General features: G+C 38.4%; 1 protein-coding gene across 1 annotated transcript; it reads right to left on the reverse strand.

Annotated features, from left to right (window-relative positions):
• Positions 1 to 15,819: 15,819 nt before the first annotated feature.
• LOC109241956 (tetraspanin-2) lies at positions 15,820 to 17,865 on the reverse strand. Its single transcript, XM_019408783.1, has 2 exons — positions 17,195 to 17,865; positions 15,820 to 16,403 (listed from the first exon to the last, which is right to left on the reverse strand). Exons 1-2 carry the CDS (start codon positions 17,693 to 17,695, stop codon positions 16,110 to 16,112), a joined length of 795 nt encoding a protein of 264 aa, XP_019264328.1. The 5' UTR covers positions 17,696 to 17,865; the 3' UTR covers positions 15,820 to 16,109.
• Positions 17,866 to 18,914: the final 1,049 nt, after the last annotated feature.

Consider the following 18,914-nt stretch of genomic DNA (forward strand, 5'->3'; position numbering starts at 1 on the left):
TACTGCCTTCATTATATTGTTACGGGATATTTCGGCTATTGGTGTTGGACTCGGATCTTTTTCCCGAGCTCGTCACTACTTTCAGCCTAAGGTTAGGTTAGTTGCTTATTGAGTACATGGATCGGTTGTACTCATACTATACTTCTGCACCTTACGTGCAGATCTTAGAGCTAATGTTGTTGCGTGTGGTGGGAGTTGGCATTAAAGATGCACCTACATTCCGGTTATAACTGTCTCTTGTTCGTGGTAGCTTTAGAATTATAAATATGTTTACGTATATTTCGAATAAATGATGTATTTATTTCATGCCATCTTTGTAAAATTCTAGGTCTTAGAAGCTCATGATTTGTACGACCAATCCTTGAGATTTTTGTATAAAAGTTCAGTTATTTCATCAATTATTTTCTCAGTAAATCTCATTTTTAATTGGATTATTATTAATTGGCTTACCTAGCGGGTTGGCTTAGGTGCCATCACGACTAATTGGGTTTTTGGGTCATGACAAAGAATTATCCAATTCATGATTTAGAGTTGCTGGCGATTGTGTATGCACTTAAGATTTGGAGGCATTACTTATATGGTATATCATGTGAGATTTATACTGATCATCACAGTCTTTAACACTTGTTCAAGCAGAAGAATTTGAATTTGAGGCTTAACGATTATGATATCACTATCTTGTATCATCTGGTTTAAGGCGGATATGGTACTATATGGTTAGATTTGGGTCATTTGGAGGAGAATTTCAAAGAAAAGCTGTTTGAAGCGCTAAAGGGAGGAAGTAAGTCCTCTTGTCTAACCTTGTTAAGGCGAAATTTCTACAAATTCGACTTATGTTCTGCATGCTACTTGATTTGAGGGTGACGTATATGCGAGGTGACGAGCGTATATACGTACATCAAGATTATACCATGTTTGGGGTTCTTCTAGGCTTCTTTATTCCTTATTTAGTTGTTTGTTCTTCTTCACTTATGCTTTATTTGGTTGTATGACTATATGAGCCTATTTATTTATGCTAAAATTATATTTTAGCTTATGACATTTTATTTGGGCGTGATGGGCTATTCTTGAGATTTGTTGATATACTTGGCTTAGCCGTAGTCATATTTTACATTATGAGTACGTATCTGCATTTATTTACTATGTCCTTGCATATTCTATTGGTTACTTCTTGAACATATGCAGACATCCTTAAAGATGGAGACATAGATATGAATTGATATAGTTACGAAACATTTGGACATCCTAGTGGATAGATATTGTTATGGCACACTGGTTATTTCTGTGCAGTTATTATGATATTGATATGCTATGCGACGATGGATTTTCGTGCAGCACTTGGATATGGATCCGTCCCTTCAGAGTTAAGTAATTACCCATATTATATTTGGCCCTATAGTGTAGGCGATACGCGTATCTTGTTGAGCACTTGAGACGTGTTGGATCATGTTGGATCACATGGAATGTTCTGGATAATGATTATGATTGAGTCTTGAGTATGCATGATCATCCTAGACTAGAGTAGAAGCATTCATATCGGTACTACATGGTGCATATAATCTTTATAGGCAAATTTAAAAATTATACTGTATTTTGGCTATCTTGTTTTGAAAAGCATGCTTATCTTATCTCTGATTTTGCACCTCTATACTATATTTGTTATTGGTACACTATAATTTTATATTATTATGAAATGTTCAGGTTGAAAAGGTGAGTATAACGCTTTTGTCAAAATCTCGCCACTACTTTTTCGAAATTAGACTCAATGCTTATTGAGTACATGTTATTTTTGTACACATACAACACTTCTACATATTTTTGTGCAGATCTTTGTACTGAACCTAGCAGTATTCAGGAGGACGCGTAGCGGTTGTTTGAAGACTTTGTGGTGAGCTGTCATTCTTGCTTTACAGCTTATGGAGTCCTCTTCTTATCCATTTTACTGTTGTTTGATTCAAGCAGTATTGTTATATTTTGAGACCAGTCATATTCTATCTAGTTGCTCATGATATCGTACCACTGGATTTTGACAGTTGTTGGATTCTGCCGCATTTAGTATTGTTGTATTGAGAAGTACTTATGCTTATGTATATTATGTTAGCGGATTATTCTTGTTTGCCTTGCCTTAAGTTAATTACGATTATTGCTTTACCTAGTCATTGGGTTAAGTGTTATCACAATCATTGGTGAGTTTTGGGTCGTGACATATCTTTTCTTATTTTTGGACTAAAGTGATTGTCATTGTCACCATGAATCCTCCAGTCTCAATTAATACTATAATAAAGGATCAATAAATTAGTTCCATACTTAGTAAATTGTCTATCATCATAATGTGAACACTAGCTAATTACAATCAAAGGCGGAGCCAGAATTTGAATTTTATGGGTGCGGAATTATAATCTTTTTAAGTTACTGGATTCTAAATTAATAAGTTATACGTATTTAATAAATTTCTTAAGACAAATACATGATTTGAACAAAAGCTATTGGGTTCGATCGAACCCGCATTCCACACTCTACCTCCGCCCCTGTAACAATATGAATAGATGTCTCGTTATCACAAATTAATGATGGTGATAAGGATAATTAAACGCACATCAAACTTAACCTTGTCACCTCAATTAGCCACCACATTCCTAATGAAACTAAACCTTGGCTTCAAAAGTAACATATAGAATAGGAATTTTATCTTTCATTTCCGGTATTTCCTTTTTGTTTCTAAAAGAATGCATACGATCTTTTCCCCTAGAAATCCCTCTTCCCATTCTTCTTTGATTGTCCACACCTCCTTACTTTCTGGTATGGATTTTTGGTACGTTTTTTGTTACTTTGATTTCTTTCCATCCCCTTATTTTACGAAAATCTGTTCTCACTCCAAAAAAGAAATGAAAATTATAAAGGCCAACATTACACGTGAGATAAACCTAAATGCCCTAAACTAGAAAACAATTACAGAAATCGACGAGGCAAATGGTAAGTATACCAATGCTGAATTGGTTTAAACAAATGTAGAAAACAATTATCGAGATACTGGATAAATTACTATATACGAATAAAGTGCTCCTCGGACATCTTAAGCATATTTAGATGTTCAAAGTCTTGTCAGTAATAAGTCGGTGGTATTCTTCTCCTGAAAACATTAATAAATTGGTAAACCGAAAATTTAGAACAAGAAAATTTTGAAGGTTCAACTTTCAAAAAATCCATCCTGTAAAAAGAAACAGAAACTCATAAATAAAGAAACGAACAAATTCATAAAATCCATTTCTTTCTTCGTAAAATTTCTTTTTTTCCAACTTCATAATTGCTCTTGTCCTTTAAATGTTTGAAGAACTCTAGGTAATAATGTTCGAAATTATGCATATATGATCAATATATCAAACGTAAAAAAAATGAATTTTTCTCCGAAAAGTATAGCGTAGATCGCAAATAAATTACAGTAACTTATAATTAAGAAAGTGAGAAGTTTCCTTTTTACATTAGAATATAGGTTGTGTATAAACACACATATACACATACATAATGTAAATGTAGGTTCTTTGCCACCTGACATGGAATATGTTCTATTAAGGGTTGAGCTTTACTTCCAAAGTTTTTTACCAAATTTGCTTTCCAGCGTTCGGATAATGCCAACTGGGGCGGAGCTAGAAGGGCGGCATAATATATATAATATTGAAAATATTAAAGTTATTTTTTTATGCATATACAATAAATGATAAATCCTTTTAGTAAAATTTTGTCTTCGCCACTTCTAGTAACCCCCTCTTTTCTCTTTGTGGTACATTTTTGTAGTATGTTTGTACGTATTCTGCTTTTATCGAAATTTTGAGGTAAAATAATTCATAGGTACTATAGAGTATAGATGTCAAATCGAACACTGGGAGGGAACAATGTAAGGACGAAGTAGAATGTACTTGTCCTCATGCATGTGCATTATCGACGTAGTTTTGCATGTATATATTATTAAGTAATGAGTATATTTTTTATGTATAGATCATTCATAATTTTCTTGCTTTATTGGGATAAATAAATTTATGTCATGATCCAAAAATAACCTAACCTGTTAGGTAAGCCGACATTCATAATTAACCAAAGCAAGACAAATAAATAATAATTTGTTATTATGATATAGATAAGCATAAATAAGTCTCACATTATCAACCAAATACAAAAAAAATACTACAATAATCTCCCAAAATCACAAAGTCATGAGCTAACTAAATAGAGCATAATTAAGTCTCAAATGTTAGAGTACTGTCTGAAACAAAATAATAGTAGGATAGATAAGAAGAGGACTCCATAAGCTGCGAATACAGTACAACTGTTCACCGCGAAGTCTCCAAATCAAGCTGCTAAGCGCTCTCCTAAACGCTGCTGGAGCCAATATTAGAATCTGCATAAAAATATGCAGAAGTATAATATGAGTATAAAATCAATATGTACTTAGTAAGTATCAAGTCTTACCCCGTGAAGTAGTGGCAAAGTTTACACAAAGATGATGAAATTCCATAACCATAAACTCATAATAATATATAATTAAGCACTCCTTCCGGGTAAGTTGATTAAGAACACAAGTAAGGCCCTACACCAATATATATGGATGATATGTATCATGTAGCATGTATATATATGCATGTCTCTACATGAGTCTGTAATGTCCATGCATGTCAAGACTTCGTTTCTTCCTCAATTGACACCTTCCAGGTGCCTCTCATATCACTGCACACACGGCCCAAGGTAAATGAGTGATCATGTGATTCTAAGTGGATGGATCCAAATTCATGCGTCGACCATCATAGCTCAAGAATGAATCATCAATATCTTAAAAATCAATCACTAAATCGCACGAACTATACCATCATGCCCAATCGTAATAATTGTAAGTGTACTATCGTACCAACCTCAGTCTATAACAGAGTATCATATGCAGGGATATATGCATATAAATAAAAAAATAAGCATATAATGATGCATAGGGACACAAAAATTCACCATGTAGAGATATATATATATGTTTGCAAATATGACTACGGCTACGACATATAATCTAACCTACCGAATGGCCCTTCATGTCAAAATAATATATCAAAAGCATAAATAAAATCTCTAGCATGATTAATATTACTCAAGTAGTCATACAATCAAATAAGGCATAGACAAGAAGATATATATCTTAAGTAAAGCATAAAGAAGCGTAAACTCTACCCAAATATGATATATCTTAGCGCCCACATATACGCTCGTCACCTCGTATATACATCACCCCACAACATGCATTACTTGCATATAAGTTTATTTTATGCGAAATTTCCTCAAATCGAGGTCAGTCAAGCTACTTACCGTACATGTAATAGGCTTCAACCTTCCAATATACCCTTTCCTTGATCCTTGACCTCAAAATGCTCCAAATCTAGCCAAACAATACTTAACGAGATCATATAAAGTGATAGAAATCAATTTCAAAAATAAAGTTTCAATCTTTAACCAAATCTCAAAAGTTAACAAAAAGTCAACTTAGATACACATGGTCAAAACCTGAGTCTAAGATCAAATCACGTTGACCCATAAACCCACCAGTCTAAATATATGATTAGTTTTTAAATTTTATCGCAAATCGGTGTTCTAAAACTTAAAATCTATTTTTTTTTATAAGTCTTAGACAAAAAAATTTCTAAATTTCACTCTTTGATTTCATATTTTACGTACAAGAATATGATGACCCGATAGGTCATCTAGAGTTTTAGAAAATAATTATGTGTTTCAAAGCCTCCGATTGCTTCTTTAAGCCTTTCTCGATTTGCATGGACAGTTCGGGTATTTTTCCGGAAGGCTTTTTATGTTAAAAACTGATAAAATATGAAATTTTGCCTTAAAAATTCATTATAGTTGACTTCAATCAACGTTTTGAGCAAACGGACTCAAATCCGTACTTTTTCGGTCCTGGTGGGTCTGTATCGTAAATTGGGACCTGGGCGTATGCCCGGAATCAAATTCGGAGGTCCTCGAGTTATTGATTTTTGTCGAAAATTGAAAGTTTAAAGGTTTAATGATTTTCCAGAATTGACCGATGTTTGATTTTGTTGATACCGGGCCCGTATTTTAGTTCTAGAGCCCGATATAGGTCCATTACTATATTTATGACTTGTCTATCAAATTTGGTGAGAAACGGAGTTGGTTTGACGTGATTCGAACGTTTGGTTAATAAAATAGAAGTTTTAAAGTTTTCTTGAAAATTTCATTTGACTTGGAGTCTGATTCGTTGTTCTAGGCGTTATTTTGGTATTTTGATCACGCGAGCGAGATTGTATGAGGTTTTTTGGAATTGTCTCCATAATTGGTTTGGAGCCCCAAGGGCTCACGTGAATTTCGGATAGGCTACGGATGGTTTTAGACTTAGAAAATCTGGTTTTTCCTCAACTTCAGCTGTCATATGTTTCCTTCTTCGCGATCGCGAAGGTACTCTCGTGATCGCGAAGACTGATCTGGGCTGGATGGGATTTACTTCATCGCAAATGTGATGGTTGGGTCGGGAACGCGGAGTGTTGGGGGTTTTACCCTCCGCGAATGCGACTAGCCTCTCGCGAACACGTAGCTTTAGGGACCTGGGGAGGGGAGCTGAATTTACCCTTCGCGAGTGCGGCACATGGCTCGAGAACGCGTAAGCTGGTAGGTGTAAGCTTCCGAGAACGCGAAGGGTATCTCGCGAACACGTAGGTCTGTGGGCCGCTGCCTTTCACGATCGCGTCAGGCCCTTCGCGAATGCGAAGAAGAATTGATGCCCAGTGATTAAAACATTTCAAAAACGGAATTTCTCTTATTTTTCATAACCCTTCCATTAAAGCTCGGTCTAGGAGCGATTTGAAGAGAAAACTCAACATCAATTCACAGGTTTGTACACTTTAACTCATTTTTTTTCCATTTCCAACATCACCCATTAATTCCTAGCCCTAATCTTTGTCCTTCCATGGTAGAAAACTAGGGATTTAGGAAGAATTGGGGGTTTCTGAAAATTGAAAATTTAGACCTCAAATTGAGGTCGGATTCCGAAGCTAATTATATAATTGGGCTCGTGGGTGAATTGGTGAATGGATTTTGCTCCGAACCTCGGGTTTTGGCCAAGTGGGCCCGGGGTTGATTTTTTACTTTTCGGGGGAAAGTTTGGAAATTTTTATTTATGCATTGTAATTGATTCCTTTAGCGGATTTTGATATTATTTAGTCAATTATGGCTAGATACAAATGGTTTGGAGGCGGATTTTAGGGGAAATGCCCCAATAGAGCTCTGAATTGACTGTGGTTAAGGTAAGTGTTGAGTTTAACCTTGACTTGAGGGAATTAGGAACCCTCGGACAATGTGCTGTGTGATTTTCATATGTTGCGGCATATATGCGAGGTGACGAGTGCTTATACGTTGTCGAATTACTTGTTTTCCCCGATTTTCCGCTTTTCCTTAATTATCTCCTTCCCTGTCTTAAATGTTATATGCTCTAAATTCCTTCCATGCTTAATTGCTACCTGTTATTCACTGTCTGCTTCTGTTAATAATGTTAGATCCTTTCATATTTTCAAGATTCGCTGCTACTTGCCTTAACTGACGTACTTGCACCTTCTATTTGCCATTTACCGGACTTAACTTGCTGTGTAGTATTACATATATGAATTCTCGTATTGTACAAGATTTACTTTTTGGTTAAGCTTGGTATTTATTGTTTGTAACGGTTATTGTGATTTGAATTATTGATTTGACTGTGTACATTGAGTATTTGGTGCTGAATGGTGGGATCGTAAAGGTTCTTGTGATTTGAATTATTAATTTGACCGTGCATATTGAGTATGTGGTACTGATATGGTGGGATCGGGTTGCATGCCGCAATAGGCGAAATAAGGATGGATTGATATGGTGGAATAAGGGTGAATTTGTACTGATACGGTGGGATCGGGTTGCACGCCGCAATAGGTGGAATAAGGGTGGATTAATACGGTGAAATGGGTGAATTATGATACTGATAATGTTATATTGTGGGATCGGGTTGCGTGCCGCAACAACCTACGTGTTTCTATTTCCTTGAGCTATGTTGGTTTTCGATACATTAACCTGAAACTCTAAGGATTGGTAATTTTAATCGTCACTGGCTTATTTCTTGAGATTGTAGCTATTATCTTCAGTTGATTGTCTTATTTTGTTCCGTATTTCCTTTTCTCCCTTTATTATATAATGCATATAGGTTATAGTGCAGGTGACCTGCCTTAGCCTCGTCACTACTTCGTCGAGGTTAGGCTCGGCACTTACAGAGTACATGGGGTCGGTTGTACTCATACTACACTCTGCACTTCTTGTGCAGATTTTGGAGTCGGTCCCAGCGGCGGTTATTAGCGTGCTCGGATTGGACAACCGGTGGAGACTTGAGGTACAACTGCTCAGTGCCCGCAGCTCCTGGAGTCCCCTTCCCTTTTTATTTGGCTGTGTACTTCCTTTTCAGATAGCTTTTATGTTATTTCAGACCTTTGTTTGTACTATTCTAGTAGCTCGTGCATTTGTGACACCGGGTCTAGGGTTGTATCAGACACTTGGCTGTTTTAGCTTTCGCATTTTTTACTTTTGATTATTTTAGTTATTTCAGTTCTTTCTCATTATTTAATTTAAACTGTAAAAAATGGATAAACGGTTCTAACGTTGGCTTGCCTAGCAAGTGAAATGTCAGGCACCATCACGGTCCCGCCTGTGGGAACTTCGGGTCGTGACAAGTTGGTATTATAGCATTAGGCTACATAGGTCTCATGAGTAACGAGCAAACTTAGTAGAGTATGGAGGATCGGTACGGAGACGTCTGTACTTAGCTTCCAGAGGCTGTGGAGTTAGGAATAATTTCACTTCTATTCTTCTCTGTCGTGCGATTTTTATTCTATCATTGCTGATTGAACCCTTCTATTCTTGTTCTCTCGCAGATGGCGAGAACATGCACTACATCTTCAGCTGGAAAGCAGCTGGAGCCCCCAATGGCAGCTCCTATTAGAGGCAGAGGCCGAGGCAGAGGCAGAGCTCAGCCTAGAGCTTGAGCAGCAGCACCAGCAATGGAGCCTCAGGTAGATTTTGATGAGGAGGTTCCAGCTCAGACTGCACCTGTTGGGCTAGCCCAGGTCTCGGAGGGGTTCATCGCCACCCCATTGCTTCAGGATGCTTTGGTCCATTTGGTGGGCCTTATGAAGAGTGTGGCCCAGGCCGGTGCATTTCCTATGGCACCAGCCATCTCTCAGGCTGGGGGAGGAGCACAAACTCCCTCTACTCACACTCTGGAGCAGATGGTTCCCCAGTATCAGACTCCAGCAGCCCCTCCAGTTGGGGTAGTTCAGCCAGTTGTTGCGGCACAGGCCAGTGATGGGCATGCCATGTCTTGTGAGGGCTTATTGAGATTGGACAAGTTTACCATGCACTTTCCAGATCACTTCAATGTTGCACCTTCCGAGGACCCACGGGATTATCTTGACTGCTGCCATAAGGTGCTGCGGAATATGGGTATAGTTGAGACCAACGGGGTCGATTTTGCTGTGTTTCAGATGACGGGTTCCGCCAAGATATGGTGGAAGGATTATATATCTACCAGACCAGCGAGGTCGCCTGGTCTTACTTGGGACCAGTTCTCTCTGCTATTTCTTGAAAAGTTCCTTCCTATCACATTGAGAGAGAGTTAATACAGGTAGTATGAGCGTCTTCAACAGGGTTGTATGTCTGTCACTCAGTGTGAGACCCGTTTTGTGGATCTAGCCCGTCATGTTATTCTTCTGCTTCCTATCGATCGAGAGAGAGGGTGAGGAGGTTTATTTAGGTACTCACTCACCCTATCAAGCTTCAGATGGCAAAGGAGACTAGGGGCGAGATTTCTTTTCAGACGGCTACTAATGTCGCCAGGCGTATCGAGGATGTTCTTTCACAGGAGAGAGAGCAGTGGTCTGATAAGACGCCTTGTTATATCGATGGTTTTAGTGGTGCCTCACTTGGAGGCAGGGGTATTTTTGGGAGGGGTCATCCTCTCAAATGCTGAGCATGATCCTCCTGGCTACGAGAGCACACCAGGATGTCATCAATGAGCACAATAACGAAGTAATCCAAATATGGCTGAAATACACTGTTAATCAAATGCATGAATGCTGCTAGGGCATTGATCAGCCCAAAAAGATATCACTAGGAACTCATAACACAATAGAAGGTCCACTTCACTTCTCAACTAGACTACATGGAGGTCCTTCAATACACTCACAACTCGAGGCCATATGCCAACTTAAGACAGAAGTCAAACACTCAATAGTTCGTGCTACATCTCCAGCCAATTCTTTTTGTCACAGTCAAACAATCTGATCACATCTCACCGACACATCACACTTACCACATAGTCATACAGTCACAAAATCCTACCAATAAGGACACAAACAGGCATATAAGTCTCAAATGCTCATGCTCACACAATCGAAATCTCAACACTCCAGTCATAGACCAAACTCGGCCTCAAGTCCTCCGGACTGACCCATTATCAACATGCTAAAATCACATCTCGCACCTCACCCATGGAAATCACAAGCCGTCGATGCACAGCTGATACCGAGTGCTCACGTGCGCATTCGAATACATGAAAGGAATTCAAAGAGTTACGCTTTTGACTGAACAAATGGATTCGCACGATAAGAATTCAAGAATGTGAGATTTTTCCAAAAGGTTCTATAGCCTCCCGAGGATAAGTACAGACGTCTTCGTACCGATCCGCGAGACTCTACTAAACCGGCTCATGACCCATGAGACCTATATAACCTAGGCTCTGATACCAACTTGTCACGACCCCAAACCACCCCGATCGTGATGGCGCCTATCACAGTACTAGGTAAGCCGATTCAACACTAATAACATAAAGGTCTTTTGTACATTTATTTCCAAATCAATTATGGCCACAAATCTTTCATTTTAATATAACAAAATATGCGGAAAAACAATTATGCAAATACACCCACACTGCCCGATCCTGGTGTCACTATTCATGATCCACTAAGATACTGTCCAATACTATATATTCAATACAAGACAAGACTGAAATATAAAATGCTAAGGAAAGGAAGGAGAAAGGCAGGGCTGCGGACGCCGTACAGCTACCTTGCTATCTCCAGAAAAATACTCTGAAGGCAAAGATCAGCTCTCACTCGGAGGCTCTGGCACCTGGATCTGCACACAAGGTGCAGGGAGTACCGTGAGTACGCCAACTTAGTAAGTAACCAAAGTAAACAAAAGCCTGAGTGCACTGACGAGCATTTAAATCATATACATAGTCTAACATAGAATCTCAATACATATAACAAAGTCAAATCTGTAATTCAAATTTCCGAACATCTTGTAAAAACTCATATTTCAATGAAAGTTAATTAAAACTTTTATTCAATATTTTCCAGTGGAGGCTCAGCATAAAAGAAGTGAAAACAGTAAGTTCATAAAAAAGCCCCTCGGGCAATGTATCACCCATATATATAGCCTCTCGGCCAAGCCTCTCAGTAACTCGTGACTCGACTCTCATCAGTCATCACTTACACTCAGCACTCCCGCTCAATAGATATCTCATAACCGCTGCGGCGTGCAGCCCGATCCGTAAATATATATAGTCGACTGCGCTCACTGGAGGTGTGCAGACTCCGAAGGGGCTCCTATAGCCCAAGCGCTATATATATATATATATATATATATATATATATATATATATATATATATATATATATATNTGTGGCGTGCAGCCCGATCCATATATATATATATATATATATATATATCGCTGCGGCCGTGCAACCCGATCCATAAATGTATATATAAATATCGCTGCGGCGTGCAGCCCGATCCATAAATTTATATATAATCCTCACCATCAGGTCCTCGACCTCTCTCAGTTATCAACCTCACAGCCACTTGGGCATTTCACTGAAAAATCAGGGAACTTAGCCCAAACAACTTTCATATATTTAAAACAGAGTAATGAAGCTGAATCTAAAGTAAATAGGTAAAAATCATGACTAAGGATATGCTTTCGAATCAGAAAAGTATGAGGAAAGTAGTAAAATACCCCTGAGGGTCCAAACAGTTCGGCACAAGGCCCCAAACATGGCATTCAGCCCAAATTAACAGATTCATTTCTAAAACACATAGGTATCATATAGAGTTTATCAAATAAGCAACTCTACAGTTGCCACGGGACGGACCAAGTCATAATCCCTACGGGTGCACGCCGACACGCCCGTCACCTAGCATTTGTGTCACCTCATTTATCCAAATAGTATGAAATTCCAGGGTTTCATTCCCTCAGGTCTAGATTTACAATCATTACTTACCTCAAACCGGATGAAAATCTATTGTGCGATGCCTTTGCCACTCGACTAGGCCTCAAATCGCCCCGAATCTATCCAAAATCACAATCATAACATCAATATATGCTAAGGAACAAAGCCCACGCGAAAATAATTAAATTACATCAAAAATCCTGAAATTGGCCAAACCCGACCCACGGGGCCACGTCTCGGAATCCGATAAAAATCACATCACTAGAATCCTTATCCTCCCACGAGTCCATACCTACCAAGAACATCAAAATCGGACCCCAAATGGCCCCTCAAATCCCCAATTTAAATTCTCCAATTACAAGTCCTAATTCTCCAATTTTTAACCGTTAAATTCCACTAATTTCATGTCTAATCAACTAGAAATCTCCATCGAATCGAGTATTGATTTCAAAAACCTTATCTCCAAGTGTTAACCCTCGAATCCCTATTCAATTCCTCTTAAAAAGCTCCAAGTCCGAACACAAATGGTGGAAAAATGACCAAATTTCGCGAAGAGGGCCTTTCATACTTTCTGCCTAGCGATTTGCGCACCTGCAGACAATATATCGCACCTGCGGGCCGCTTCTGCGCCAAAAAATCCGCACCTGCGGAATCCACTTAACTCCTCAGACGCCGTAGCTGCGACCCAGGTCTCGCACCTGCGGGCTCGCAGATGCGGTCAAGACCTCCGCTTCTGCGACTGACACCGGTTCTGCGGTCTCCTTTCCGCTTCTGTGGCTCGCACCTGCGGTCCCCAATCCTCAGGTGTGGTAATGACAGCAACAGCAGCTGAAGCTGCTCAATTTCAAGACCAAACTTTCCGACAACCTTCCGAATTTATCCCGAGGCCCTCGGGACCTCAATCTAAAATACAAACAAGTCATGTTCACTACTAAAACTTATTCCAACCTTCGGAACACTCAAAAAAACATTGAAACATCAAATCACCCTCGGATTCAAGCCTAAGGATTTCAAAACTTCCGAATTCCGCAAACGACGTAAAAACCTATCAAACCTCATCCCAATGACCTGAAATTTTGCACACACGTCACAAATGACACAACGAACCTACTCCAATTTCCAGAATTCCATTCCGACCCTGATATCAAAGTTCCCACTGCCAACCGAGAAATGCCAAATTTCCAATTCAAACCTAATTCTACCACGGACCTTCAAATCACATTCCGAACGCGCTCCCAAGTCCAAAATAAGTTAACGGAGCTAAACAAATCATGAAAATCCAAATCCGATATCAAATACTAAAAAGTCAAAACTTGGTCAAACCTTTCAAATTTAAAGCTTCAAGCTGAGAATCGTTCTTCCATATCTATTCCGATTAACCTAAAAACCAAAGCCGATGATTTACATAAGTCATAGTATATCATATGGGGCTAGCCATGCCCGAGAACTGGCGAGCTAAATGCAAATGCTCAAAACGACCGGTCGGGTCGTTACAACGTGTTTCTATTTCCTTGAGCTGTGTTGGTTTTCGGTATTTTCACTGGAAACTCTAAGGATTGGTAAGTCGGATCGTCACTGGCTTATTTCTTGAGACTGTAGCTATTATCTTCAGTTGACTGTCTTATTTTGTTTCCTATTTCCTTTTCTGCCTTTATTATATACTACGTACAGGTTGTAGTGTAGTTGACCTGTCTTAGCCTCATCACTACTTCGTCGAGGTTAGAATCGGTACTTACAGAATACATGGGGTCGATTGTACTCATACTACACTCTGCACTTCTTGTGTAAATTTTAGAGTCGGTCCCAGTGGCGGTTATTAGCGTGCTCGGATTGGACAGCTGGTGGAGACTTGACGTACAACTGCTCAGCGCCTGCAGCTCCTGGAGTCCCCTTCCCTTTTTATTTGGTTGTGTACTTCCTTTTCAGGCTGCTTTTATGTTATTTCAGACCCTTGTTTGTACTATTCTAGTAGCTCGTGCACTTGTGACACCGGGTCCAGGGTTGTATCAAACGTTTGGTTGTTTTAGCTTCCGTATTTTTCACTTTGGATTATTTTAGTTCGTTCTCGTTATTTAATTTAAACTGATAAAAATGGATAAACGGTTCTAACATTGGCTTGCCTAGCAAGTGAAATGTTAGGCGCCATCACGATCCCGACGGTGGGAATTCCGGGTCGTGACAAAAAATCTATGGGGAATCAAGGTTTATGAATTTATCTAAGTAAGAATTATTTATCCTCAAGATTTGGGTGAAATCCTTCTTCAAAATCTCGTCCTCCCAATCTCCAAAACTCAAAAATGGTGAAAATAAGTTACAACAACAACAACAACAATAAAAAACCTAGTATAATTGTACATGGTGGGGTCTGGGGAGGGTAGTGTGTATGCAGTCTTACCCCTACCTTGTGGAGATAGAGAGGCTGATTCCTATAGACCCTCAACTCAGAGAAGCACAAGCATGTGAAAATAAGTTAAATTTCAAAATCTAGACAAAATATACCCCTGGAGCTCGATCTGTATACGCGATAGCAACTAAGCTTACGTGATCGCAAAGGCCAACTGGCCTGGCTCCTACGCTACTGCGACATCCTTCACGCGACTGCGATGCACAAGTTAACAATCCTACGTGATCGCGAGACATAGCTCTACGATCGCGACACACTGTTGTGCATAAGAAAATTAACAGGTGCAACATGTTCTAAAGTTCAACAAAACTACCCAGAAACTCACCCGAGCCCTGGGACCCGTCCAATTATCCTAACAATTTTGTATACCCTATACAAACTTGTTTAAAGGCTTATAATACTAAAAATATCATAACACCAAGAATCCAGCATCAAACCAAAAATTTCAAACTTTCTTAAGTTCAAATTCTAACTTTCAACTAAAAGTGTCGAATCAACATAGGGCCACTCGAGATCTGAACCGAATATACGTACAAGTCCAAAATCGTCAAGCGAACCTATCGAAACCTTCAAATCACTAATCCGAGCTCGTTCACCTATAATATTAACTTTGGTAACTCTTCCAACTTAAGGCTTCTAGTTAGGAACTAAGTGTTCCTAATCACTTTCGAACCTCTCTCGAACCAAATCTATACCTACAAGTTATAAAACACCAAAGCAACCTACGAGAGGCATCAAATAGAAAAATAAGATTCTAAAATTTAAAATGATTGGTCAGGTCATTCAAATTTATGTATAAGAACAAGTAATTGTTACAACAAACCTGATCAATTTATCTAAAAAACAAAATGTGTGTTCCGTTATAATTGGTTAAATTACACTAATAGTGTAAGATTCTTTATCTTGTTAGTATTTAAACCAATTATTTTATAATGATATCTCTTTTCTTTTTCCGATCATTTTGGCTTAGTTATATTGACTGCAATCCATTCAAGAAAGGGAATCTTGCCCTCCACCGACGAGATAAAATAAAGTAAAAAGTTGCTCTTTGGAATTAGATTCGATTCTCAATTTGGCCAATAAAATGAGCATAGAATAGTGACAACCGTTTCCTTCGAGGTCCACTGGTCGGCAAACCTGTTAATTGATATAAAGTGGTGCAAAGGAATATGTACAATCTCGTTGATGAAGAAACTATCACTTCAAAATCTAAAAACTAAAATTATAAACGCCAAAATCATCATTTTTTTTTTCTTAGCACAAATTACTAGGAACAAAAAACAACTGAACTGCAATAGTTATGAGGCTAATTGTAACAATGACAGTGCTGTTCAGATTGTAACTTGTTGATCTGATGTTTTTAGGAATTGGAATAGAAAACAAAAAGGAAATCAAGCCCAAACCTATTTTTTGGAATGTGGTTTAGTTAGGGTGTTTCTGTAAGCACAACAACCAATGAGATAAACCCATATGAGAATGACCAAAGTTATGATGAGAATGAGATTAGATTTCCTCCATTCTTTTCTGAGGTTTCCGAGTAAGCCAGCTTTGCAAGAATCACAATTGTAACATAATTGGCTAGGGTCATTGTTCCAGATGGAGCAATCAGCATCTACTATTGCGTTTGTTGGGTTAGTCCACAGGATTGGGGTCATATACTGGTATCCACAGATTGTTGGAGGCTTACAACATCCAGACTGCAATTTAGGAAGAAAAAGGGCAAGTGTTAAAAGAAAATGAGAATATATAAAACATCCAAGAATAGTATATTATATAGGTAAACATTGCTTAAACAACTATTCCACAGTTTCAATTTAGATGACACATTTTTCTTATTATTTCGATCAAAAAAGAATGAAATATTTCTACAATTAGAAATAATTCAACTTTAAACTCTCCATTTTACTCATTTTATCCTTAATGAGAAACTTCTATAAGCACACAACATGGCCCCACAAAGTTTTTACTACTTTAAGCTTTTAAGATGACAAGTTTCAAAAGCCTTTTTTTTAAAAAAAATTCCGTCCCGAATCAAATTACCTCATCTAAATTGAAACAGAAGGAGTAGTTTATAAGCTAAATAAGTAGGGCAGGGGTCAAATTTCCCGCAGAGCCGCTTGAAATACACAAAAGATGCTTAGATGGTTGTCAAATTCTATCTTTTATTCTAAAGTTGAAAGGCAACATCTGTGTGTGTGACACTAGTTAAAGGGCCAAACGAACATCGCCTAGAGGCAAAAGCTGGCAAGCATGCATGTAAAAACCTTATTTTAGTACATCTTTTATCTTTTACTGTAAAGACAGTCTAATCTTAATTATTCCCGATTGACTAAGTGCTAAAGTCTTGGGCACAATTCTCTTTCGAAATAAATTAAAGTGCCTACAAGAAGTATTTATGTGAAATTCCTAAAAAAATTGCGTTTGCCTTCTAGCACCCACAAAATTAAATTAAAGATGCAGAGTAAAAAGAATAGCTAGCTTAATTTACCTGAATAGGGGAGAGATCAGCAGCAAAGAACTGTTCAGCAGTGACATAGTGATTGTTAAGTCTAGGGCAAATACCAGAATCAGCCAAACATGCCCTAATATTCCCCCAATTATCAGCACTAGTAATATGATCCCTCAACCAGTAAGAAAATCCTTCAAGCCTGTACTCATGGTATGCCCTTCCGGGGACCATATAGGAGCCAGTTGGACCCGTGACGACAAAGGCGAGCACGAGGAGTACGAGGAGAAGGACGATGAGAATCGCCATGCACACCAAGTAGACACCTAGAAGGCCTTCCTTTTTCCAGTAAGCTCCGACAAAGCCAGTCAAAGAAACTAACATGATGGCGATTCCGATGAAGACGACCGGCCATCGGAGCCAGTGGATGCATTCGTTGTCGGGCTTTGAAGCTAGCCAGGTGCCTGATGCGATTATAGGGATGGAGCACATAAATGCCAAAAAGTTCAAGAATGCTGTTATGTTATTGCTCAAATTAGCCATGCTGCTTATTTTCTTTTTTGCCGGAATTCGATCGGTGTTTTCTTGGTATTGGTTTGTAGCCTTGGAGAGAGTTGTTTTTTTGAGTGTTGGAGTTATAGGCTTATAGCTAGAGAAGAGAAAAAACAGGGGAAAGTGTAGAATGTAAATGTGTAGTATTTTTTTGGAAGGAAGATGCTACTTATATAACTATATGAACTGATAAGTGGCACCAACCAGGGTTGTGGTGGAGTGGTAAGTATTCCTTCATCCTTAATCAGAGGTTTCAGGTTCGAGCCGTGGGTATGAAGTCACCTTTGTTAGGGAGCGCTTTACCCCCAATGTGGGACTTTCCGGCGCGAATCCGAATTTAATCGAGCCCCAATGCGAATACTAGCCGTGTATGAAGTCACCTTTGTTAGGGATCTTTTTACCCCCAATGTGGGACTTCCAGGCGCGAATCCGGATTTAATCGAGCCCCAATGCGAATACTAGACATTAGATGGAAAACCAGAAAAAAAAACTCATAAGTGGCGCTATAAAATGAAATAAAATAAAATGATAAGTAAGGCATACTTTTATTCCCCTGATTCAATTTGTTTGTCTTAGTTTGACTTAACACAAAAATTGATAGAGAGAGGATTTTTTAAACTAGTGAACTTAAATATACAATAACATTTGTGTGGCTATAAAATACTTAAACAAGACATCGTATTTGTATAATTACAAATGTTTCCCGATAAAAAAATATAAAAATGTGCCAATATTTTTGAAATAAATAAACTAACTAAAAATAGTGCCAAACTTTTATAAATGGAGGGAGTATACATTAACAACATAAAATAAAAATAAGTAGTATAATAAAAGGCGGAATGAATAATATTAAATAAAGGCAATTAACGTTTTATAACAAATTAAATTAGACTGATTATATAAAAATAATTTATACATTTAGTTAATATAAGATAAATACATTCATATAAACGTAAATCCAATGACCCGGCTGGTCATTTTGAGAATATTAGCCTCGATCCCCCATTTACTGCTTTTTCCGTATCTTTTTCTGCTTGCGTGACTTGCTGGGAGGTTCCGTTTTTGTTTCGGAGTGATTTGGGACACTTAGTCCCTAAAACGGAAGCTTAAGTTCTAGGATTTTGACCGTAGTTAGAATTGTGTGAAAAAGACTCCGGAATAGAGTTTCGTCGGTTCCGTTAGCTCCGTTGAGTATTTTAGACTTAAGAGC

Source organism: Nicotiana attenuata, unplaced genomic scaffold, assembly GCF_001879085.1.
Source record: "Nicotiana attenuata strain UT unplaced genomic scaffold, NIATTr2, whole genome shotgun sequence".
In the NCBI taxonomy this organism is placed as follows: domain Eukaryota; kingdom Viridiplantae; phylum Streptophyta; class Magnoliopsida; order Solanales; family Solanaceae; genus Nicotiana; species Nicotiana attenuata.

Coding starts and splice junctions, on each gene's coding strand:
- LOC109241956 (XM_019408783.1), bottom strand. CDS start 17,695: ATGGCTAATTTGAGCAATAACATAACAGCATTCTTGAACTTTTTGGCA. Junction 16,404..17,194: donor CTGATCTCTCCCCTATTCAG/GTAAATTAAGCT, acceptor CCTAAATTGCAG/TCTGGATGTTGTAAGCCTCC.